Source organism: Xyrauchen texanus, chromosome 19 (genome assembly GCF_025860055.1).
Source record: "Xyrauchen texanus isolate HMW12.3.18 chromosome 19, RBS_HiC_50CHRs, whole genome shotgun sequence".
NCBI lineage: Eukaryota > Metazoa > Chordata > Actinopteri > Cypriniformes > Catostomidae > Xyrauchen > Xyrauchen texanus.
The window spans coordinates 45,240,164-45,266,979 of NC_068294.1; the positions used below are offsets into that span (position 1 = coordinate 45,240,164).

The 26,816-nt window shown below is 44.5% G+C and overlaps 1 protein-coding gene across 1 annotated transcript; it reads left to right on the forward strand.

Annotated features, from left to right (window-relative positions):
- Positions 1 to 2,646: 2,646 nt before the first annotated feature.
- LOC127659631 (WD repeat-containing protein 1-A-like) lies at positions 2,647 to 21,446 on the forward strand. The gene is made up of 15 exons (XM_052149537.1): positions 2,647 to 2,794; positions 7,745 to 7,866; positions 8,495 to 8,585; positions 8,701 to 8,848; positions 8,957 to 9,137; positions 10,530 to 10,607; positions 10,711 to 10,791; positions 11,525 to 11,758; positions 11,985 to 12,072; positions 12,187 to 12,343; positions 12,495 to 12,582; positions 12,663 to 12,773; positions 14,951 to 15,124; positions 15,450 to 15,594; positions 20,540 to 21,446. The coding sequence occupies exons 1-15, from the start codon at positions 2,779 to 2,781 to the stop codon at positions 20,644 to 20,646; spliced, it is 1,821 nt and encodes a 606-aa protein (XP_052005497.1). The 5' UTR covers positions 2,647 to 2,778; the 3' UTR covers positions 20,647 to 21,446.
- Positions 21,447 to 26,816: the final 5,370 nt, after the last annotated feature.

Sequence of the window (26,816 nt, forward strand, 5' to 3'; positions counted from 1 at the left end):
GACGCTCACCTCTGATTGGCTGTTTGTCCAGTAGAGCTCTACCGCTCATGCGCGCTCCCGCGTTCAGCACGAGGACTCTTCATGCAAACACGTGCTGTTGCGGGATTCGCGTTAGAATAATGAGCTACACGCGTTTGTTCGCGTCAGAAAGCGTCTGTTTGAGTCGCGTTTGACGCTTCCATACGAATATTCAGTCAGTACATCACCATAATCACTGCTGTAGAACCACACATTAATCTTACATAACAGCTGTGAAAATCAACACATTATTTTCTGTTTTAATCATTTGTGTTTATTTACATTTTCCGTTAGAAAGACACAAAGCACCGAGATGTATTAATATGTCATCTTGTTCTTTTATTATATGACAGTGTCTGAATGTGTCATTATAACAGTAATAAACAGTGTTGGGTGTACTGCATTACTAAGTAATTAATTACTGTAATTAAATTGCTTTTTCATTGAAAATAAAGTAAGGGATTACACTTAATTTTTCAGTAATTTAATTACAGTTACTTCTGATGTAATTGCGTTAAATACTGTATTAACTCTAGAACAGTTCTATATATAATAATAGTGAATTTAAAGTCAAAATGTAACATCTAATGTTAAAATATATATTTTATAGAGGGTCTGGTTGTCTCGGCGAGTATTGATGCTGACTATCACACCTGGAGTCGTGAGTTTGAATCCAGTCAGGTCTCCTTAGCAACCAAATTGGCCCGGTTGCTAGGGAGGGTTGAGTCACATGGGGTAACCTCCTCGTGGTCACTATAATGTGGTTCTCGCTCTCGGTGGGGCATGTGGTGAGTTGTGCGTGGATGCCGCGGAGAATAGCGTGAAGCCTCCACATGTGCTACGTCTCCACGGTAACGCGCTCAACAAGTCACGTGATAAGATGCGCGGATTGACGGTCTCAGACGTGGAGGCAACTGAGATTCATCCACCACCCAGATTGAGGCGAGTCACTACACCACCACGAGGACTTACAGCGCATTGGGAATTGGGCGTTTCAAAAAGGGGAGCAAATAAATAAAATATATATATATATATATATATATATATATATATATATATATATGTTTTCTAATTTAACACTGCCCCTTAAAATTATTTGGCCAGTTCATGAATAATTTATTTGATTTTATATGATTTATTAGTTTTTAATGAGTAATTAGTAATAAATTATGCAGGTTCTTTTCAGACAAATTAGTACAGTAATCTAATTACACTGTAATTAGTAGTTAGTAATTCATTAACACTCCAAATAAATAAATAAATATATATATATATATATATATATATATATATATATATATATATATATATATATATATATATATATATATATATATATATTAAATGTATATAAATATTAAATATATATAATATTTATTAACTACTTTATATATAGATACAGTAGTGTATGTGTAGTATGGTTACTGTCAATCACCGTTTAGATACAGACGTCACATGCCAATTAACTCAGCAACGCGCATGCGCATTAGCTGTACAAACCAAGAAATGCAGTTTTTTAGCATAATATGATGTATAGAAGCACAAGTTATGATTTTACTGCTGATTTGAAATATGTTCTTTGATCGTAATCTTGACCAACTGAATAAAAATGAATATGGGTTTTTATTGGGTACACGTTTTCAGTTGTAAACCTAAAATCTGTAGATTTAATCTCGGAACATGACATGAATACTTAAAAATGACACTTCTTAATCTTCAACAATAGTAAATCTGGGATAGGTGGAATTACGGTAATATTGTTGTTTCAGAAGTGTTCCTTGCTGAAGAAATTTGGGATAAAATCGCATAAATTATCTGGAGACCAAACTATCGTTAATTTGTGTGTTTCTGAGGACATGGTCACGAAGGCTCTGGAACGATTCCAAAAAAATGCAACTTTACCAGGACCTCCTCACAGTGTTGTCAGAAAAATGTCACGCTGATGAAAACCAACTGGTGACGTCATCACCTGTTATTGCTGGGAACACACAAACTGGTTGCAATCTCGCACTTTTCTGCCATTAAAATGACAAAGCATACACAATTAATCCTACCGTGACAAGCTTTATTGAGAGAATATTGTATGTGCTGTTTCACACATGAGTACTCAATCATTATTATATACCATGACATCTATATGACATACATCGGAGTGCATTTACAACTCTTATAATAACCCCAACATGCTATTTGATAAGCTTGCTAAAATAAACTCATTACATCACAAAATATGAGTCACACCCTTATTTATTAAAATAACTCATCATACAAAGGTTGACGATTAAAAGGGAAGTATCAAACAACAGTAATTAATAAAGAAGAGAAATAAACAACAGAGACCGAATATTTCTTCATACAGTTTGAAGATTTTATATAAATATATTTCGCTACTTATTACTCTATATAAATATGATTCTGCCATAAAACCATAACATTGACTCTATATGTGAATTTTAGCACATATCAACACAATGTAAAGTGAAACTTGTGGCCAAAGAGTCTCATCAACCATTTAAAGCGAAGCTGATCTCTGTTGTCGCACATAACATTTCACGTCACTTCCTGTCGGGCGTGTGAGCGCAGGTCTGTTCGAGCCCGAACGCACTTTACCTTATATGGGCAAAGCCGCGTCGAGCTCGAGCGCCGCCGCCTCTTCCGCGTTCAGCCGGTGACAGAAGCGCACAGATCCGGACGGGTACATTTAATCTCCGCGCAGACAGTAATTCATTTGTTCATTCAGCGGAAGGAGATAACGCCGATATGTCGTACGAGCTCAGTAAGTTCGCATTCTATTTCTCTCTCTGTTTGTGTGTGTGTGTGTTTGTGTTAGAGAGAGAGAGAGAGAGAGAGAGTGAGTGAGTGAGTGAGTGCGTGCGTGCGTGCGTGTGTGTGTTTGAAAGAGAGAGAGAGAGTGTGTGTGTGTGTGCGTGCGTGTGTGTGTGTGTGTGTGCGTGTGTGTGTGTGTGTGTGTGTGTGTGTGTGTGTGTTTGAAAGAGAGAGAGAGAGTGTGTGTGTGTTTGAAAGAGAGAGCGAGAGAACGATACTGTGTGTGTGTGTGTGTGTGTGTGTGTTTGAGTGAGAGAGAGAGAGCGAGTATGTGTGCGTGTGTGTGTGCGTGTGTGTGTGTGCGTGTGTGTGTGTGTGTGTGTGTGTGTGTGTGTTTGGTGACTGTGCATGCACACTGGTTTAATTATTTGTGTTGGTCGTTGTGAGTGTGGTATGATGTGGTGTGGAATAGTGCAGTGTGGTATGGTGTGGTGTGTAGTGCATGTGCAGTGTGGTGCGGTAAAGTGCAGTGCGGTATGGTGTGGTATAGTGCGCTGTGTGGTATGTTGTGGTATAGTGCGCAGTGTGGTATGTTGTGGTATAGTGCGCAGTGTGGTATGGTGCGGTATAGTGCGCAGTGTGGTATGGTGCAGTATAGTGCGCAGTGTGGTATGGTGCGGTATAGTGCGCAGTGTGGTATGTTGTGGTATAGTGCGCAGTGTGGTATGGTGCGGTATAGTGCGCAGTGTGGTATGGTGCGGTATAGTGCGCAGTGTGGTATGTTGTGGTATAGTGCGAGTGTGGTATAGTGCGCATAGTGTGGTATGTTGCGGTATAGTGCGCAGTGTGGTATGTTGCGGTATAGTGCGCAGTGTGGTATGGTGCGGTATAGTGCGCAGTGTGGTATGGTGCGGTATAGTGCGCAGTGTGGTATGTTGTGGTATAGTGCGCAGTGTGGTATGTTGTGGTATAGTGCGCAGTGTGGTATGTTGCGGTATAGTGCGCAGTGTGGTATGGTGCGGTATAGTGCGCAGTGTGGTATGGTGCGGTATAGTGCGCAGTGTGGTATGTTGTGGTATAGTGCGCAGTGTGGTATGGTGCGGTATAGTGCGCAGTGTGGTATGTTGTGGTATAGTCGCGTGCAGTGTGGTATGAGTGCGGTATAGTGCGCGAGTGTGGTATGTTGTGGTATAGTGCGCGAGGTGTGGTATAGTGCGTGTGGATGGTATAGTGCGCAGTGTGGTATGGTGCGGTATAGTGCGCAGTGTGGTATGTTGTGGTATAGTGCGCAGTGTGGTATGTTGCGGTATAGTGCGCAGTGTGGTATGGTGCGGTATAGTGCGCAGTGTGGTATGGTGCAGTACAGTGCACAGTGTGGTATGGTGCGGTATAGTGCGCATTGCGGTATGGTGCGGTGTGGTATAGTATGGTGTAGTGTTGTCACGATACTAGAATTTCTAACTTCGATACGATACCTTGAAAAATATCGATATTCGATACCATTTTCGATACCACAGAGAAAAAAACTGCCACAATAATAAGAGGGTAGAACTGTCTAGAACATGACAATGAGGTATATTTTACATGAACAAAATGTCCTGAGGTATTGCACTTGTTCAAAAGCCTCTCAGATTGCCATACATTCAAAAACCAATAAAGTGCAAGTAAATAAAAAGTGCAATCTTTTGTATTTCCAAGTCAAATCAAATCCAATCTCAATGTCAACAAAAGATACTTAAACGTCAAGGGGGGGGAGACTTGGGATGTCTGGCTTCATATCAAAAATATTTCCAGATAGCACTCCTGCTGTGTTCTTTATCAAACAAAACTGGTCGCGGGGGCGCCCCATGCACTCGCCATCTTTACATTCACTTCACTTTTGCTATTTAACCAGAGCGAATGAGAGGAGTGCGAGTGTGTGTGGTGTTTGTCAACGCGCCTTTGGAGAGAAGTGAAAGTGACAGCTCGGCTAGTATCGATACTTAGGGAAATTAGTATTGGTACCGTTCAGATATTTCAGTATCGATATTTATCGAAATATCGATATTTTTGACAACACTAGTATGGTGTGGTGCAGTGCGGTATAGTGCATTGTGGTATGGTGCGGTATAGTGCGCAGTGTGGTATGGTGCGGTATAGTGCGGTATGGTGCGGTATAGTGCGGTATAGTGTGCAGTGTGGTATGGTGCGGTATAGTGCAGTGTGGTGCGGTATAGTGCGGTATAGTGTGCAGTGTGGTATGGTGCGGTATAGTGTGCAGTGTGGTATGGTGCAGTATAGCCAGGGTTCGAATTATGATTTCATCTTTGTGGGGGTCTCTTAAAAAAAAAAAAAAAAGTAGCCTATAAGCAGGCGTGGTGTGTGTGATAAATAATTGCTTAACACTGCACTTGATTCTTTTGATTTCAATGTTTATTAATACAGGAGTAGAGAAACGAGTAGACTGTCCTCTGATGATGTTTTTTGTTTTTTTGAAATAAACCCGAATTTTGCCAAAGTTGTACCTGATGTTGGTAGCAGTCTTTTTATTTTTGGTGGCATGGTTGCTGGTTCTGAACTTTACACTATTTCTAAAATATTCTAACTGATCCCCCAGCGTGAGTTATTCTAGGTGACCGTTATTTAGAACCTGTCACTTTAATGTTTCCATGGTGACGCATCATTGCTTGTCACGTTACACAGCGCAACCACAACACAGCGCTGAATGAATGATGATCTGCTTTTATGTCATTTTTCCTTTTTTATACAAAATATTCACAAATGTATTAGCTATAACATGAAACACTGATATTCCGATTGTCAAATATGTGCAAGTGGATGTGTTTTGTTGTTTAAACGCCTTTATAACGATCGCGTTAAGTTAGTTGAGCTGTATGTGCGATGGGCGGCGCCATGTTATTTTACAACACGTCAATTCCTCAACTTCTCACGAAATACATGAAAGTAAGTGGCCGGTGAACTGGGAGAAGAATAGAGTAAAATGTAAAGCTACTTACACAATGTGTATCTGATATGAAAACGTGTCTTATTGTAACGTAACGTTAATGGAAAGGATTATTATTGCCGCTTCCCTAGACATCAGTGTCTATTTTACAAACTCAAAATATTTTTTTGCTAGTACTTATGTGTATTTAAATGTCTGAAACCTAAAATAAACATTATGTGGTTGAAAACACAGAACAGTTGATCTGTCTATGGTTGTGATACATGACAGCAGCACTGAGGGCGTCTGTCTCTGGCTCAGCGCCAGCCAAAGCGCGAAAGCACGTTTCAATTTAGCAGTTGATCACGTGATGCACTGACCGTTCTAATCACACCGGTGTTGATCGATCATACGTGCAAAAGGGTTAACATAAACATTGAAGGAATATATTGAAGGAAAAAATGCTTTATTTGTAATTTAAAATAATGGTGCTGATGATTTTTAGATACCCCCACAGGTGTATGATTTTACTGCTTTCATGGGAGCTCATCCTCTCTCTATGGGAGCTCAGCTCCCACTGGCTCCCATGTAATTCGAACCATGAGTATAGCGCATTGCGGTATAGTGCGCAGTGTGGTATGTTGTGGTATAGTGCAGTGCGGTATAGTGCGCAGTGCGGTATAGTGGGTTGTGGTATGGTTTGGTATATTATGGTGCTGTATGGTGTGGTGCAGTGCGGTATATTGCACAGTGCGGTATGTTGCGGTATAGTGCATTGCGGTATGGTACAGTATAGTATGGTGCGGTATAGTGTGGTGCAGTGCGGTATAGTGCACAGTGTGGTATGGTGCGGTATAGTGCATTGTGGTATGGTGCGGTATAGCGCATTGCGGTATGGTGCAGTGCGGTATGGTGCGGTATGGCGCATTGCGGTATAGTGCGCAGTGCGGTATAGTGCAGTGTGGTATAGTGCAGTGCGGTATAGTGCATTGTGGTATGGTGCGGTATAGTGTGCAGTGTGGTATGGTGAGGTATAGTGTGCAGTGCGGTATAGTGCAGTGTGGTCATCCAGGTGGATGCTGCACACTGGTGGTGGTTGAGGAGATTCCCCCTATACTATGTAAAGCGCTTTGAGTGTCTAGAAAAGCGCTATATAAATGTAAGTTGTTGTTGTTGTTGGTATAGTGCATAGTGGTATGGTGCGGTATAGTGCATTGGTATGGTGCGGTATAGTGCGCAGTGTTGTATGGTGCGGTATAGTGCAGTGCGGTATGTTGCGGTAGTGCGCATTGCGGTATAGTGCGCAGTGCGGTATAGTGCATTGTGGTATGGTGCGGTATAGTGCGCAGTGTGGTATGTTGTGGTATAATGCAGTGTGGTATGGTGCGGTATAGTGCAGTGCGGTATAGTGCAGTGCGGTATAGTGCAGTATAAGGTGGTATGGAGTGGTGCGGTGTAGTATGGTGTTGGTATAGTGCGGTATGGTGTGGTATAGTGCAGTTCAACAGTGTATATGCAGTATGGTGCAGTAAAATAGTGTAGCTATGTGTGCAATGGTGTGGTAGGGTGCGGTATAGTGTGGTAGGGTATAGTGCGGTATAGTGTAGTACAGTAGTGTATGTGTAGTATGGTTACTGTCAATCACCTTTTAGATACAGACATCACCTGTCAATTAACTCAGCATGCGCATTAGCTTAATGTTTTTTAGCGTAATATGATGTAAAGAAGCACAAGTTATGATTCCAGCATTGTCAGATTTTACTGCTGATTTGAAATATGTAATCTTGAGCAACTGTTTAGGAGATTTCTGTCTTTTCCCATTCATGCTGCACTTTCATGATTGGCGAATGACTCCCGAGAGCGTTCCAAAGATGCCCGACATTGGACTGACTTGATATAAAAATGTAGCTTTCACATGTTTCATCCTTTTATACATTCCAAAATCAGTGCAGTAAAATTCTGTGAAGCTTTGTCAGTAATGTTGTGCTGTAAAGATGTAAATATTGATCTGACCGTGTGTACGTATTTGTTCCGCAGAACGCCTGTTTGCCAGTCTGCCTCATATGGAGAGGGGCGTGGCCAAAGTCCTGGGCGGAGACCCCAAAGGGAACAACTTCCTGTATACCAATGGGAAGAGTGTGATAATCAGAAACATCGATGTAAGTCTTCAACCAATCAGGATAGTTCACCCCAAAATAATAGCTCAACATTTACTCACCCTGATGTGGTCTCAAACAGATATGAGGGGGTTTTGTCTATGGGTTCCAAAACTTTCAAATCTCCAAAAAAGCACTTAAAGGCATCGTAAAGGTAATCCACGTGACTTCATAGACCCAACAGTATATGACATGACTAACATGATATAGGCGAATCCGCTGCATCAATAGCAATAGGAGAGAGATTCCAGCCGAACCCAATGGAACAAACACGGGACCGGCTTTGTATTCGTGTTAACTGTTACCAAAGGACAACCTTTCATGTCAACAACAAAGGAACTGGTAAGCGTGTTCCCCACCCCTTTGAACATTGAACATAGGCCTGTTTGTTTACTATCCCAACAATGCGTTACTGTCCTGTAGTCCGAGAGTCTGAGACCTGCGACCCTCCCGTTGGGAACCACTGGTTGAACACACTTCTGAAGACATGGATTAAACCCCTTGAGTCGTGTGGATTACTTTTACTCTGCCTTTATGTCGTTTTTGGAGCTTGAAAGTTTGGAACCCCATTGACTTGCATTGTATGGACAAAATAAATATAATAATTATGGTGTTTTCCTGTCGCCTCCAGAACCCTGCGATCGCAGACGTCTACACTGAACACCCGCATCAGGTGATCGTAGCGAAATACGCCCCGAGTGGATTCTACATCGCGTCGGGCGGTGAGTTCTGCGTCTGAGACGTGTTCGGCTTATGCAGTGATTCGTCAGTTCTTGAGCCTCTCTCTCTCTCTCTCTCTCTCTCTCTCTCTCTCTCTCTCTCTCTCTCTCTCTCCAGATGTGTCGGGGAAAATCCGGATCTGGGACACGACGCAGAAAGAACACTTGCTGAAGTACGAGTACCAGCCGTTCGGAGGGAAGATCAAGGACATCGCCTGGACCGAAGACAGCAAGAGAATCGCTGCGGTGGGGGAGGGGCGAGAGAAGTGAGTGACAGCCGCATGCCACGCCTATTTTCTCAACACATTTCTATTGTAGGAGTCTGTGATCTTTGAATCTGACCTGCTGGTGTCATGGCGGTCGTGTGTGTGCAGGTATGGAGCGGTGTTTCTCTGGGATTCGGGTTCATCTGTCGGTGAGATTGTGGGTCACAGTAAGGTCATCAACAGTGTGGACATCAAACAGACTCGTCCGTATCGTCTGGTGACGGGCAGTGACGACAACTGCACCACCTTCCTGGAGGGACCACCCTTTAAATTCAAATGTACCATAAGTGTAAGTTCAGCAGTTACACGTGTGTGTGTGTGTGTGTGATGACATCACAGATTTCATATTATCCACCACTGCTACCGTCTGTTTACATTCTGACCGTTTATTAGTCTATCGAGTGTTAATCAGTTGTGTTGATGTGTATGTGTGTGTGCAGTTGTGTTGATGTGTGCGTGCAGTTGTGTTGATGTGTGTGTGCGTGCAGTTGTGTTGATGTGTGTGTGTGTGTGTGTGTGTGTGTGCAGTTGATGTGTGTGTGTGTGTGTGTGTGTGTGTGTGTGTGTGTGTGTGTGCAGTTGGTGTGTGTGTGTGCAGTTTTGTTGGTGTGTGTGTTTGTATATGTGTGTGCAGTTGTGTTGGTGTGTGTGTGTGTGTTTGTACGCGCAGTTGGTGTGTGTGTGTGTGTGTGTGTGTGTGTGTGTGTGTGTGTGTGCAGTTGTGTTGGGGGGTGGGTGTGTGTGTGTGTGTGTGTGTGTGTGTGTGTGTGTGTGTGTGTGTGTGTGTGTGTGAGTGTGTGTGTGCAGTTGTGTTGGTGTGTGTGTGTGTGCAGTTGTGTTGGTGTGTGTGTGTGTGTGCAGTTGTGTTGGGGGGTGGGTGGGTGGGTGTGTGTGTGTGTGTGTGTGTGTGTGTGTGTGTGCGCGCGCGTGCAGTTGTGTTGGTGTGTGTGTGTGTGCAGTTGTGTTGGGGTGTGTGTGTGTGTGTGTGTGTGTGTGTGTGTGTGTGTGTGTGTGGCGTGCAGTTGTGTTGGTGTTTGTGTGTGCAGTTGTGTTGGTGTGTGTTTCGTCGGCTGCCATATCACCCTGTGGCTATTGCCTGGTTGCCCACTAAAGCTAAGCAGGGTTGAGCCTGGCCAGTACCTGTATGGGAGACCTCCGTGGGAAAAACCAAGGTTGCTGCTGGAAGAGGTATTAGGGAGGCCTGCAGGGGGTGCTCACCCTACGGTCTGTGTGGGTCCTAATGCCCCAGTATAGTGATGGGGACACTATACTGTAAAAAAAAAAAAGCACCGTCTTTCGGATGGGACGTTAAACTGAGGTCTTGACTCTCTGTGGTCATTAAAAATCCTAGGGCACTTTCTCATAAAGAGTAGGGGTAAGAGTGTCCTAGCCAAATTCCCCCCATTGACCCCTATCTATCATGGCCTCCTAATAATCTCCATCCCCTGAATTGGCTACATCACTCTACCATCTCCTCTCCACCAATAGCTGGTGTGTGGTGTGTGGTGTGTGGTGGGCGTTCTGGCGCACTATGGCTGCCGTCGCATCATCCAGGTGGATGCTGCACACTGGTGGTGGTTGAGGAGATTCCCCTTATACTATGTAAAGCGCTTTGAGTTTGAGAAAAGCGCTATATAAATGTAAGTTGCAGTTGTGTTGATGTGTGTATTTGTGTGTGCAGGATCACAGTCGGTTTGTGAACAGTGTGCGGTTTTCTCCTGATGGTAATCGTTACGCATCAGCCGGAGCCGACGGACAGGTGAGACTCACAGTTCAAAGGTCATGAGCGAATCTGTGTTCAATACATTTCAGAAGAGGATGAACGTCGAGATGCAACTCCTGCTAAACTGTCTCTGTTTCAGATTTTCCTGTATGATGGCAAAACTGGAGATAAGGTGGGATCTCTGGGAGGAGAGAAGGCCCATGATGGAGGCATTTACGCTGTAAGTGATGAAGTGACTTCTAGGGGCCGTGGAGATTCGGGGCTTAGTCCAGACCTCTGTAATTCAAATTCCAAATTTGAATACTCGTCAAATTTAAGAGAGAAATGCACATTAAAAATGTTCAAATTGTAGGGGTCTGGGTATCTCAGCGAGTATTGACGCTGACTATCACACCTGGAGTCGCGTGCTGAGTGACTTCAGTCAGGTGTCCTTAGCAACCAAATTGGCCCGGTTGCTAGGGAGGGTAGAGTCACATGGGGTAACCTCCTCGTGGTTGTGATTAGTGGTTCTCTCAATGGGGCGTGTGGTGAGTGACTCCAGTCAGATCTCCTTAGTAACCAAATTGGGCCGGTTGTGCGTCGTCCCACTGTGAAAATGCCCGTTAGGCCAGTTTACCTGTCCGGCCCCGATAGGCAGTAATAAGTGCTTTACTGCATTGTGTTTTCCTGTACATTTACTCTTTGTTTTAAGGGTTATATTTCAAATTATTTAGCAGTTACTCCATCTGGATGAACCAACTCAACACAAGAGACATTTTGACTGTTAGCATACACTGTTAGCATACACAGTCCGAAAGCGTTGGATATTTGATATCACTGATACTGTAGAAAGGCCTGTATCATTACTTGCATTAGAACAATATATATTTATTAGTCTTGATACCAAAGTATCGGTTCTTTACAACCCTACGAGTAATTAAAAACATTTGGGGATGATGTCATCTCTCCCACAGGTCAGCTGGAGTCCCGACAGCACACAGCTCATCTCAGCGTCCGGTGATAAGACGGTTAAATTATGGGATGTTGGCAGTGGGACAGCGGTGACGACCTTTAACCTGGGCTCTGATGTTCTGGACCAGCAGCTGGGCTGTTTGTGGCAGAACAATCACCTGCTCAGCATCTCCCTGTCTGGATACATCAACTACCTGGACAAGAACAACCCCGATCGCCCGCTGCGCACCATCAAAGTGAGCAAACGCACACCACGGCTGTCCGCACACCCACTTAGAAAACCTGCAGAATGTCACCAGCAATCTGCATTACGGTCACACCTGACTGGAATGAAGTCAACGTACCTGAGAAATCTGAGCTTGTTTGAATAATGAATGCATGGTGTGCTTCGGCTGAAGCCATGACTTGACCGCAACGGTGTGTTTGTTAACGCTGTTGTTGTTGCTTGTGTGTTTGTATCAGGGTCACACTAAATCCATCCAGTGTCTGACGGTTCACTCGGTGGACGGCCGATCAAACATCTATTCTGGCAGTCATGATGGGCACATTAATATCCTTCAGTCTCCACAGCATGACCGCATTACTCTTCATTAGATGACTGTATGATCCTGGTTAATGTTAGTAATGTGAGCTGCTGTTAATCCTTGACCTGGTGTGTGTTCACATTACTGGGACTCCGAGACCGGAGATAACGAGGAGTTTCTGGGGAAGGGTCACTCTAACCTGGTCGCTAAGATGAGTGTGGATGACTCGGGTCGTCTGGTCACCTGCAGTATGGACGACACCGTCCGCTACACTGACCTCAAAAAGAAAGAGTACAGGTGAGACACACATTAATAGAGAAACACACCTGTAACAATACACACCTGAAACCATTGCCTTTGAAACTATGATCTTGTGATGGCTTTGACTTAAGTATACTCCGACTGCATGCCTTTGTCTATATGCCTCTCTCATACTGTGTCTGTTCAGTGCATCTGATGTGGTAAAAATGGACATGCAGCCAAAGTGTGTCAGTGTGGGTCCCGGAGGTGTCGTTGTCGCCGTGTGTATCGGACAGGTATGGCGATTACACACAGAGAATACTCACAATAATGAGCATTTGTGATCTCACAATAATGACGTGTTTGTGTTGTGCAGCTGGTTCTGTTGAAGGACAAGAAGAAGCTCTTCACTCTGGACTCTCTCGGTTACGAGCCTGAAGCTGCTGCCGTTCACCCTGGAGGCGGGACTGTGGCTGTGGGCGGAGCTGTAAGTCACCAATCACTGAGCAGATAGTCATGCGTAAAGTCTGGACCACACCGCAGTTTATTCTGACATAAAACTGCTCACTTAAGGCTCAGATAAACTTATGAAATCGAAGATCCAACGGGTATGACGTCATTTAGAAGTAAATCTGGGGAAAAAGGTGTTTTTGCTTTCGTATCGGTGGTTCGTAACTGCTCGCCAGGGCGAACTTTGAAGAAAACTTCTAACCAGCTGCTAAACACCTTCTTGCTGTCATTGATCCAAATCAATGTGGGAGTGACCTGAAACATGCACAGAACGTTTGGTAAAGGCGTACATCAAGTCAATTTTATTTGTATAGCGCCTTTCACAACACACATCGTTTCAAAGCAGCTCTACAGAATATCAGCATTAACAGACGATAAAACTGTAATGTCTTCGATGAATCATCATTGTGTAATTTAGATAAAATACGATTTTTAATAGTGTTTAAAAATAATTAAATAATTGTATTAATAACCCCAGTGAGCAGCTGTAGGCGACTGTGGCAAGGAACACAAAACTCCATAAGATGTTGATTAATGGAGAAAAATAACCTTGGGAGAAACCAGACTCACTGTGGGGGCCAGTTCCCCTCTGACTAACCCCACCCTAACCCTAAACCAGACTCACTGTGGGGGCCAGTTCCCCTCTGACCAACCCCACCCTAACCCTAAACCAGACTCACTGTGGGGGCCAGTTCCCCTCTGACTAACCCCACCCTAACCCTAAACCAGACTCACTGTGGGGGCCAGTTCCCTCTGACTAACCCCACACTAACCCTAAACCAGACTCACTGTGGGGGCCAGTTCCCTCTGGCTAACCCCACCCTAACCCTAAACCAGACTCACTGTGGGGGCCAGTTCCCTCTGGCTAACCACACCCTAACCCTAAACCAGACTCACTGTGGGGGCCAGTTCCCCTCTGACTAACCCCACCCTAACCCTAAACCAGACTCACTGTGGGGGCCAGTTCCCCTCTGACTAACCCCACCCTAACCCTAAACCAGACTCACTGTGGGGGCCAGTTCCCCTCTGGCTAACATTATGAATGTAATGTAAATATTAATTATGTATAGGTAGAATCATGGTTTAAAATGATTAAACTAAGTGTTAAGGTGTCAGTGATCAAACATCGATTGTGTTTGAACTGTAAGATTAATGACCACAGGCTTTGAAGTCCATCTTGATTAATTGCAGAAGTTCACATAGATGTAAATCAAGTCGCGAGCGTAAAGATGCATTGCACGCACAGAACATTTAGTAAAGGCGTAAATCAAGTCGCGAGCGTAAAGATGCATTGCACGCACGCAGAACATTTAGTAAAGGCGTAAATGAAGTCGCGAGCGTAAAGATGCATTGCACGCGCAGAACGTTTAGTAAAGGCGTAAATCAAGTCGCGAGCGTAAAGATGCATGGCACGCACGCAGAACGTTCAGTAAAGGCGTAAATCAAGTCGCGAGCGTAAAGATGCATTGCACGCGCAGAACGTTTAGTAAAGGCGTAAATCAAGTCGCGAGCGTAAAGATGCATTGCACGCGCAGAACGTTTAGTAAAGGCGTAAATCAAGTCGCGAGCGTAAAGATGCATTGCACGCGCAGAACGTTTAGTAAAGGCGTAAATCAAGTCGCGAGCGTAAAGATGCATTGCACGCGCAGAACGTTTAGTAAAGGCGTAAATCAAGTCGCGAGCGTAAAGATGCATTGCACGCGCAGAACGTTTAGCGAATGCGTAAATCAAGTCGCTAGAGTAAGATACATTGCACGCGCAGAACATTTAGTAAAGGCGTAAATCAAGTCACGAGCGTAAGATGCATTGCACATGCAGAACATTTAGTAAAGGCGTAAATCAAGTCGCGAGCGTAAGATGCATTGCACACGCAGAACGTTTAGTAAAGGCGTAAATCAAGTCGCGAGCGTAAGATGCATTGCACGCGCAGAACGTTTAGTAAAGGCGTAAATCAAGTCGCGAGCGTAAGATGCATTGCACACGCAGAACATTTAGTAAAGGCGTAAATCAAGTCGCGAGCGTAAGATGCATTGCACGCACACAGAACGTTTAGCGAAGGCGTAAATCAAGTATCGAGCGTAAAGATGCCAAAACATTATTCAAAGTGTCTGTGAAGTGCTTTTAGTCTTGTAACACTCTTGTGTGTGTTTTCAGGATGGACAGGTGCATCTGTTCTCCGTTCAGGGAAACACACTGAAGGATGATGGGAAGGTGTTGTCTGTTCAGGGGCCGGTGACGGACATGTCGTACTCTCGTGACGGAGCGTATCTCGCTGTAACCGATGAGAAGAAGGTCGTCACTGTGTTCACTGTCGCTGATGGATACTCGGTAAAGCAGACTGTTACTGGCTTCATATACAGTTGAACAAGTACAGTACAGTACTGCATGTGTCAGTGCCAACTCAAGATACTTTTACTTATATTGTGCCTTTCTGTAACTCAAGGTCACTTATTTATTCTATAAATATGATTATTTCTACAGAGTGGCTTGACTCCAGTTGAACTTGATTATGTACAACATTAAATTAAAGTAACATTCCCAACACTGGCTATAATATACTACAAAGTGTATTCTATATTATTAATGAGTTGTCATGAGTTTGATCACACAAGCATGTTGCCGAATCAACATTGATTGACTGAATGTGTTTCAGGAGAAGAACGAGTTCTACGGTCATCACGCAAAGGTCATGTGTTTGACCTGGTCACCTGATAACGAGCACTTTGCCACCAGCGGAATGGACATGATGGTCTATGTGTGGAGCGTCAGCGATACGGAGAAGAGGATCAAATTACCAGGTGAGACGCACCCACACACTCTCACACACACACACAGATGCACGCACACACACGCGCACACACAGACGCACGCACACACATACACACACGCACGCACATGCGCACACACCAACAGATGCACACACACACAGACATGCGCAACCGCATACACACACACACACACACACACACACCAACAGATGCGCACGCACGCACGCACAGTTACGTGCACACACAGACCTGCTCACACACACAGAGAGACCGACACGCACAGACACAGACAGACAGACAGACTATACACGCAGACAGACAGACATACTATACACACAGACAGACAGACTATACACGCAGACAGACAGACACACACAGACAGACAGACAGATACGCACGCTCACGCACGCACGCACGCACACACACACACACACAGAGCACAGGTGTGTTTCTGTTCTCTGTTGGTGTTTATTTTCAACATGTTTCAGGACAGATTTTTATTTCATTATGTTGTTTGTACACAGAGACTCGTCGATCAATTATTAAAATCAGCTGACTTCAGCACCTCTTGTTGCATTATACGCCAATGGTGACCGTTCAAAGATGGTGTTCCTGTAACTCCAGATGTCTTAAAGATATCTTCAAATCCTTTTAGATTGTGATTCAGAATAAACTTTTCTCTTTGTATCATGATTTATAAGGTGCTGTATGATTCAGTCCCAGAGATATGAGAGATATGAGGGATATGAGGGATATAAGAGATGAGCGATATGAGAGATATGAGAGATATGAGAGATATGAGGGATATGAGAGATATGAGGGATATGAGGAATATGAGAGATATGAGAGATATGAGGGATATGAGAGATATGAGAGATATGAGGGATATGAGAGATATGAGGGATATGAGGGATATGAGAGATATGAGGGATATGAGGGATATGAGGGATATGAGGGATATAAGAGATGAGCGATATGAGAGATATGAGGGATATGAGGGATATGAGAGATATGAGAGATATGAGGGATATGAGAGATATGAGGGATATGAGAGATATGAGGGATATGAGAGATATGAGGGATATGAGGGATATGAGGGATATGAGAGATATGAGGGATATGAGGGATATGAGGGATATGAGGGATATAAGAGATGAGCGATATGAGAGATATGAGGGATATGAGGGATATGAGAGATATGAGAGATATGAGGGATATGAGAGATATGAGAGATATGAGGGATATGAGAGATATGAGAGATATGAGGGATATGAGAGATATGAGAGATATGAGAGATATGAGAGATATGAGGGATATGAGGGATATAAGAGATGAGCGATATGAGAGATATGAGGGATATGAGGGATATGAGGGATATGAGGGATATGAGGCTCTCAATGTGCCTCCATGAGTAAATGATTGAATTTGACACATTTCAATGGTCAATAACTAAATGTGGGTCACTCTGTATAAAGCGGATACTTGTTCTATTTAAAGAGGAACATCTGAAGAACAAATCATGATTAAAGTACAACTGTATCTTTATTTACTCAACTTGAGCATTTCTGTGTATTTTCTGCACTCAGACGTTGTTATAATTGTTGGTCTATGCACTTGTTGTGATGGCGGGAAACAAGATACAGTTGTAGTTTAATCATGATTTGTTCTTCAGATGTTCCTCTTTAAATAGAACAAGTATCCGCTTTATACAGAGTGACACACATTTAGTTATTGACCATTGAAATGTGTCAAATTCAATCATTTACTCATGGAGGCACATTGAGAGCCTCATATCCCTCATATCTCTCATATCTCTCATATCCCTCATATCTCTCATATCTCTCATATCCCTCATATCTCTCATATCCCTCATATCTCTCATATCTCTCATATCTCTCATATCTCTCATATCTCTCATATCCCTCATATCTCTCATATCGCTCATCTCTTATATTCCTCATATCCCTCATATCTCTCATATCCCTCATATCTCTCATATCGCTCATCTCTTATATCCCTCATATCCCTCATATCCCTCATATCCCTCATATCTCTCATATCTCTCATATCCCTCATATCTCTCATATCTCTCATATCCCTCATATCTCTCATATCGCTCATCTCTTATATTCCTCATATCCCTCATATCTCTCATATCCCTCATATCTCTCATATCGCTCATCTCTTATATCCCTCATATCCCTCATATCCCTCATATCTCTCATATCTCTCATATCCCTCATATCTCTCATATCGCTCATCTCTTATATTCCTCATATCCCTCATATCTCTCATATCCCTCATATCTCTCATATCGCTCATCTCTTATATCCCTCATATCCCTCATATCCCTCATATCTCTCATATCCCTCATATCGCTCATCTCTTATATCCCTCATATCCTTCATATCTCTCATATCCCTCATATCCCTCATATCTCTCATATCTCTCATATCCCTCATATCCATCATATCCCTCATATCCCTCATATCTCTCATATCTCTCATATCCCTCATATCTCTCATATCTCTCATATCCCTCATATCCCTCATATCCCTCATATCTCTCATATCTCTCATATCTCTCATATCCCTCATATCTCTCATATCCCTCATATCCCTCATATCTCTCATATCCCTCATATCCCTCATATCCCTCATATCTCTCATATCCCTCATATCCCTCATATCTCTCATATCCCTCATATCTCTCATATCCCTCATATCCCTCATATCTCTCATATCCCTCATATCTCTCATATCGCTCATATCCCTCATATCCCTCATATCCCTCATATCTCTCATATCCCTCATATCTCTCATATCCCTCATATCTCTCATATCGCTCATATCTCTTATATCCCTCATATCCCTCATATCCCTCATATCCCTCATATCTCTCATATCCCTCATATCCCTCATATCCCTCATATCTCTCATATCTCTCATATCCCTCATATCTCTCATATCCCTCATATCCCTCATATCTCTCATATCTCTCATATCCCTTATATCCCTCATATCGCTCATATCTCTCATATCCCTCATATCTCTCATATCCCTCATATCCCTCATATCTCTCATATCTCTCATATCCCTCATATCCCTCATATCTCTCATATCCCTCATATCTCTCATATTCCTCATATCTCTCATATCTCTCATATCCCTCATATCCCTCATATCTCTCATATCCATCATATCCCTCATATCGCTCATATCTCTTATATCCCTCATATCCCTCATATCTCTCATATCCCTCATATCTCTCATATCTCTCATATCCCTCATATCTCTCATATCCCTCATATCCCTCATATCTCTCATATCTCTCATATCTCTCATATCCCTCATATCCCTCATATCTCTCATATCCCTCATATCTCTCATATCTCTCATATCCCTCATATCCCTCATATCCCTCATATCTCTCATATCTCTCATATCCCTCATATCCCTCATATCTCTCATATCCCTCATATCTCTCATATCCCTCATATCCCTCATATCTCTCATATCCCTCATATCTCTCATATCTCTCATATCCCTCATATCCTCATATCTCTCTATATCCCTCATATCTCTCATATCCCTCATATCCCTCATATCTCTCATATCCCTCATATCCCTCATATCTCTCATATCCCTCATATCCCTCATATCCCTCATATCTCTCATATCCCTCATATCCCTCATATCCCTCATATCCCTCATATCTCTCATATCCCTCATATCCCTCATATCCCTCATATCTCTCATATCCCTCATATCTCTCATATCCCTCATATCCCTCATATCCCTCATATCTCTCATATCCCTCATATCCCTCATATCTCTCATATCCCTCATATCTCTCATATCCCTCATATCCCTCATATCTCTCATATCCCTCATATCTCTCATATCCCTCATATCTCTCATATCCCTCATATCTCTCATATCCCTCATATCCCTCATATCTCTCATATCCCTCATATCTCTCATATCCCTCATATCTCTCATATCCCTCATATCCCTCATATCCCTCATATCCCTCATATCTCTCATATCCCTCATATCCCTCATATCCCTCATATCCCTCATATCTCTCATATCCCTCATATCCCTCATATCCCTCATATCTCTCATATCCCTCATATCCCTCATATCCCTCATATCTCTCATATCTCTCATATCCCTCATATCCCTCATATCCCTCATATCCCTCATATCCCTCATATCCCTCATATCTCTCATATCCCTCATATCCCTCATATCTCTCATATCCCTCATATCCCTCATATCTCTCATATCTCTCATATCCCTCATATCCCTCATATCCCTCATATCTCTCATATCCCTCATATCTCTCATATCCCTCATATCCCTCATATCCCTCATATCCTCTCATATCCCTCATATCCCTCATATCCCTCATATCCCTCATATCCCTCCTCATATCCCTCATATCCCTCATATCTCTCATATCCCTCATATCTCTCATATCTCTCATATCCCTCATATCCCTCATATCCCTCATATCCCTCATATCTCTCATATCCCTCATATCCCTCATATCCATCATATCCCTCATATCTCTCATATCTCTCATATCCCTCATATCTCTCATATCCCTCATATCCCTCATATCCCTCATATCTCTCATATCCCTCATATCCCTCATATCCCTCATATCCATCATATCCCTCATATCTCTCATATCTCTCATATCCCTCATATCTCTCATATCCCTCATACCTCTCATATCCCTCAAAGCTCTCATATCCCTCATATCGCTCATATCCCTCATATCCCTCATATCTCTCATATCCCTCATATCCCTCATATCTCTCATATCCCTCATATCTCTCATATCTCTCGAATCGATACTCTGCTGTAGTTTAATACACATCCTCTTAAAATCAGTCAGAATCAGTGTTTCACAGTTTAATGTGTGTGTGTGTGTGTGTGTGTGTGTGTGTGTTTTGTGTTGTCAGATACACATCGGTTACATCATGTCAGTGGTCTGGTGTGGCTCAACGCAAACACGCTCGTCACGACATCTCACGACGCGTGTGTGAAACAGTGGACCATAAAAATCTAAACGCACATCTCAGCGGGATCAACAGAGACGACTCACCGGCTGTCTCTCTCTCTGTCTGTCTGTCTGTGTCTCTCTCTCTCTCGTTTTCTGTCTGTCTCTCTCTCTATGTCTCTCTCTGTCTGTCTGTGTGTCTGTCTCTCCCTCTCTCTCTCCCTCTCTGTCTCTATGTCTCTCTCTCGTTTTCTGTATGTCTGTCTGTCCCTCCCTCCCTCTCTCTCTGTGTGTCTCTCTCTCTCTCTCTCTCTCTCTCTCTCTCTCTCGTTTTCTCTCGTTTTCTGTATGTCTGTCTCTCTCTCTGTCTCTCCCTCCCTCTCTGTCTCTATGTCTCTCTCTCTCTCTCGTTTTGTGTCTGTATCTCTGGTTTGGGTTCGGCTCATTTCTCCTGCAGGTTTTCAGCTGCTGAACAAACACACAGTAGAATGATGATGTCATCGTGTGTTCAGACAGACAGGAACCCTTTAACACTCGAGCAGCACTTGACTTTCCTAAACGACACACATCTGACCACAAACTCTGTCAGTGATGCATTCCAGAAGCAGGGGTCAGAGGTCATGCGTGTGGCTGTGTGATCGTGGAGCTCTCGTGTGTGTGTGTGTGTGTGTGTGTGTGTGTGTGTGTGTGCGTGCGTTTATATCGATGATTAATAAGCGTACAGCAGAACGTGTCTGAACTCTGTGATGGTATTTTACTCCTCACATGTTGCTGAAGTGTTTCTGTTTGGATGTCTCGTGCATTTTCATTGGGTGGATGTGATTCATAATTGTATTAATAATGACAATAAAACACTTTTATGCACTTTCTCTTGTTCAGTTTGTGTCTTTCATGACAATAACACACACTTCCTGTCAAAGTGTCATTACTGTATCATAATGTTACAACTCAACTGTGATTGAAGTATCTCATTTCATTGTAATAATTGAGTTATAGCACATCTTTATAAGGGAGAGTAAGTCTTGACTCTAGATTAGCCGTATGGGCGAATAATTCACCCTCATGTTGACCTCATCAACCAGCTACAACAAAACAACCACAATGAGATTTACATTTACATTTATGCATTTGGCAGAGGCTTTTATCCAAAGTGACTTACAGAGCACTTATTACAGGGACAATCCCCCCGGAGCAACCTGGAGTTAAGTGTCTTACTCAAGGACACAATGGTGGTGACTGTGGGGATCAAACCAGCGACCTTCTGATTACCAGTTATGTGCTTTAGCCCACTACACCACCACAATTAGTTTTTACAATTTAAGATATCTATTAGTATTGACAGTGGATGATTCTCAACAATAATGCAATGTTTTTTAATGATTTAAACCAGCATAAAGACATTATCATTATTATTATTATTATTATTATCCCCTTTTCTCCCAATTTGTAACGCCCAATTCCCAATGTGCTCTAAGTCCTCATGATGGCACAGTTACTCACCTCAATTCGGGTGGTGGGGGACGGATCTCAGTTGCCTCCGCGTCTGAGACCGTCAATCCGTGTATCTTATTACGTGACTTGAGTGTGTTACCATGGACACGTAGCGCGTGTGGAAGCTTCACGCTATTCTCAGTGGCATCCACGCACAACTCACCACACGCCCCACCGAGAGCGAGAACCACATTATAGTGACCACGAGGAGGTTACCCCATGTGACTCTCCCCTCCCTAGCAACCGGCCCAATTTGGTTACCCCATGTGACTCTACCCTCCCTAGCAACCGGGCCAATTTGATTACCCCATGTGACTCTACCCTCCCTAGCAACCGGCCCAATTTGGTTACCCCATGTGACTCTACCCTCCCTAGCAACCAGTCCAATTTGGTTACCCCATGTGACTCTACCCTCCCTAGCAACTGGACAATTTGGTTACCCCATGTGACTCTACCCTCCCTAGCAACAGGCCCAATTTGGTTACCCCATGTAACTCTACCCTCCCTAGCAACCGGGTCAATTTGGTTACCCCATGTGACTCTACCCTCCCTAGCAACCGGGACAATTTGGTTACCCCATGTGACTCTACCCTCCCTAGCAACCGGCCCAATTTGGTTACCCCATTTGACTCTACCCTCCCTAGCAACCAGTCCAATTTGGTTACCCCATTTGACTCTACCCTCCCTAGCAACCGGCCCAATTTGGTTACCCCATGTGACTCTACCCTCCCTAGCAACCGGACAATTTGGTTACCCCATGTGACTCTACCCTCCCTAGCAACAGGCCCAATTTGGCTACCCCTTGTAACTCTACCCTCCCTAGCAACCGGGTCAATTTGGTTACCCCATGTGACTCTACCCTCCCTAGCAACCGGGTCAATTTGGTTACCCCATGTGACTCTACCCTCCCTAGCAACCGGGTCAATTTGGTTACCCCATGTGACTCTACCCTCCCTAGCAACCGGCCCAATTTGGTTGCTAAGGAGACCTGGCTGGAGTCCCTCAGCACGCCCTGGATTCAAACTCACGACTCCAGGTTTGATAGTCAGCGTCAATACTTGCTGAGATACCCAGACACACAAACAAATATTCTTGATTGTCTTGAATATGATGGCACACAAAGAAATTGTAATCGTCCTAAAATGTGCGAAATTCTCAGTTGGTTTGAGACTGTGTCTCTGTGGATAAGGTGTCTCATTCATCATTAATGGCGATCTGGTTCTTCTGTACATTATTCGTGTTGCAGTCAATGAAAGCTGTAGATATCTGTTATCATCTCTGTAATGATGTCAAGACTCTTCGGTCATCAGGAGGTCAGACACTGAAAGCGCCTGGCAGCTTCGACAGAGAACACACTTCTGTCTCAGAGGTGCATCATCACTTTGCCAAACTTTCTCATTCTCTGGTCCTCAGTGGTGAAATCACCTGCCGACCTCCACCTGAGCAGAAGACCTTGTGTACGGGTATAGAACAATATGAGGGTGAGTAAATGATGTCAGAATCTTCACTGTGAAAGAAACATTGCTTTGAGGTCATTTGAGGTGAGGTGCATCATTAATAGTGAGCTGGCAGTTTGTGTGTATTTGAGGAAATTAAACTTACACACGTGCAACAGAAATACTCCACATAAAAACTTTGATCAAATAACTTCGATATCGATTGAAACATTTAGCGTGTGTGTGACAGCGGGGCGTGGTCAAGCGCCCGTCCGAGAGAAAGCGGTAAGGGCTCACACCTGAGCTAAATTATGTCTAACACCTGTCTCTAATTGCAGTAGCGTGAGGAGAGCGGATAAAAGCCAGCAGCCACAGAGCATCGGGAGAGCCTGACAACAAGGCAGAGAATACGTGTGTGTGTGTTAAGGAAATTAAGTGACAAAAATAAAGCTTACCCCTTAAGCCAGGGGTGTCAAACTCAGTTCCTGGAGGGCCACAGCCCTGCAGAGTTTAGTTCCAGCCCTGCTTCAAAATGCCTCCTTGTGATCTTCAAGCACTCCTGAAGACCTTGATTAGCTGCTTCAGGTGTGTTTAATTAGGGTTGAAGCTAAACTCTGCTGGACTGTGGCCCTCCAGGAACTGAGTTTGACCCCCCATGCCTTAAGCTGACGTCTGTTTCCATCCCTTCCTCGGTCCGCTTGACACTGGTGCCGAAACCCGGGAATAGAAGGAACACCTTTTTTTTTGTTCCAAGTTATGGAACAGAGTCACCCCATAGAGCCATCCCAGCTGGCGGAAGTCCTCCAGTCCCTCGCTACTCTCCATCAAGGCCACCAACAATCCCTGCTTGAGCTCCGGCAGGATCAAGATCGACGTTTTTTCGAGATCATGCGGGCTCAGGCAGAGAACCGACTCGCTATCCGGAGCCTCCTCAGCCAGGAGACTGCGTCGGCCCCAGCCGCGACCCCGGACACCCACGCTATGCTACCCCCACCCACGTTACAGAAGATGGGGGCAGCAGATGATCCTGAGGCCTTCCTCGACTTGTTCGAGCGGACGGCAGAAATCTGGGGCTGGCCACCCGAACAGTGGGCAGCCCACCTAATCCCTCTCCTGTCCGGGGAAGCGCGGCACAACAACTGCCGGCGACAAACCTCCTGGCTTACGCTGACCTGAAGAGGGCCATACTGCAACGGGTTGGTCGGAGCCCGGAAGAGAATCGGCAACTCTTCCGGAGCATGAAGCTAGAGAAGTCCGATCGCCCGTTCGCGTTTGCTCAATGGCTCCGTGGACGCTTGTCGGCGGTGGCTGCTCGCGGGGACCACAACGCCGAGGAAGTCATCGCTCAGGTGGTGCTGGAGCAGTTCGCGCAACGGCTGCCCAGGAGAACGGCGGAGTGGGTCCAGTGCCACCGCCCGGCGTCGCTGGAGGAAGCCGTACGACTCGCGGAGGACCACATGGCGGCGATTCCAAGGGCGGATGAGCCCTCTCTCTCTTTCTCCCCTTCCCCTGTGTCTTCCCCTGTTTTTTTCCCCTCCCCTCTTCCCTCTCGCTCTGCTCTCTCCCCAGGGTCCGTGCCTGCCCCCCGCAGGTGTGGAGGATTTGTGAGACCAACTTCCCGGCCGTGGGAGAAACCGCCTACCCCTTCCCCGTCCTTCAGCCGCTCTCCTCCTCAGGTGGGGGCGCCCGCCAGCACGGGTGCGGCCGTGGCACCTGGGCCGGTCTGCTGGAGGTGCGGAGACCGGACCACTTCCGGGATCAGTGTCCGCTGATGGAAATAGGGACGGTGGTCAAGCCCCTTCCGGAGAGAAAAGCGGTAAGGGCGCTCACACCTGAGCTAAATTATGTCTAACACCTGTCTCTAATTGCAGTAGCGTGAGGAGAGCGGATAAAAGCCAGCAGCCACAGAGCATCGGGAGAGCCTGACAACAAGGCAGAGAATACGTGTGTGTGTGTTAAGGAAATTAAGTGACAAAAATAAAGCTTACCCCTTAAGCCAGGGGTGTCAAACTCAGTTCCTGGAGGGCCACAGCCCTGCAGAGTTTAGTTCCAGCCCTGCTCCAAAATGCCTCCTTGTGATCTTCAAGCACTCCTGAAGACCTTGATTAGCTGCTTCAGGTGTGTTTAATTAGGGTTGAAACTAAACTCTGCTGGACTGTGGCCCTCCAGGAACTGAGTTTGACCCCCCATGCCTTAAGCTGACGTCTGTTTCCATCCCTGCCTTGGTCCGCTTGACAGTGTGATTGAGGCTGATTATTACAGATGAGATTACATCATATCTGATCTATAGATGACGAGTTGAACTGTGTAGTGCCCGCCAGCGAGCAACAGTTCAAAGAGGGAGTGGGCAGTGTGTGTGTGTGTGAGAGAGAGAGAGAGAGTGTGTGTGAGAGAGAGAGTGTGTGTGTGTGAGAGAGAGTGTGTGTGTGTGAGAGAGAGAGTGTGTGTGAGAGAGAGAGTGTGTGTGTGTGAGAGAGAGAGTGTGTGTGTGTGAGAGAGAGAGTGTGTGTGAGAGAGAGAGTGTGTGTGAGAGAGAGAGTGTGTGTGTGTGAGAGAGTGTGTGTGTGTGTGTGTGTGAGAGAGAGAGAGAAAGAGAGAGAGAGAGTACTAACGTTCCAGAAAAGACCCAGATGTCAGGGAAAGAGACACAATTTCACCCTTGGTACGACCAAAATTGATCATGCCACAAACTACACTTACCTCGGGCTGAAATTCAGTGCAAACGGAAACCTCAACTTGGCCGTGAATGAACTGAAAGCGAAAGCAAGAAGGGCTTTCTATGCCATTAAAACATCTATCCAATTTGAAATACCAATCAGAATCTGGCTCAAAATATTCCAGTCAGTCATTGAACCTATTGCAGTATATGGCAGTGAAGTTTGGGGTCCTCTCCTAAATCACCAATTTGACAAATGGGACAGAAATGGGATTGAAGCCCTGCATACAGAGTTCTGTAAGAGTGTCCTGAGAGTACAGAGAAACACAACTAATAATGCATGCAGGGCAGAATTAGGCCAATACCCTCTATTAATCCACATTGAGAAATGAGCCATCAAATTTTGGAAACATCTAAAACTGAGTGACCCCAACTCTTATCATTTTAAAGCCCTTAAAAACCATGAAATGAACGCTGAGAAGAGTCCCATCATCCAGCTGGTCCTGAGGCTCCACAAACAGACTAACAATAATCATCCTCAGGACACGGACACCCTCATCCACACAATCCGGCACAAACAAATGATAAAAGCACAAAAAGAAAAGTACCGAACTTATTGGAATGAAACAACACAAAAACAAAGTAAACTACAATGT

Coding starts and splice junctions, on each gene's coding strand:
- LOC127659631 (XM_052149537.1), top strand. Junction 7,867..8,494: donor TGATAATCAGAAACATCGAT/GTAAGTCTTCAA, acceptor TGTCGCCTCCAG/AACCCTGCGATCGCAGACGT. Junction 8,586..8,700: donor ATTCTACATCGCGTCGGGCG/GTGAGTTCTGCG, acceptor CTCTCTCTCCAG/ATGTGTCGGGGAAAATCCGG.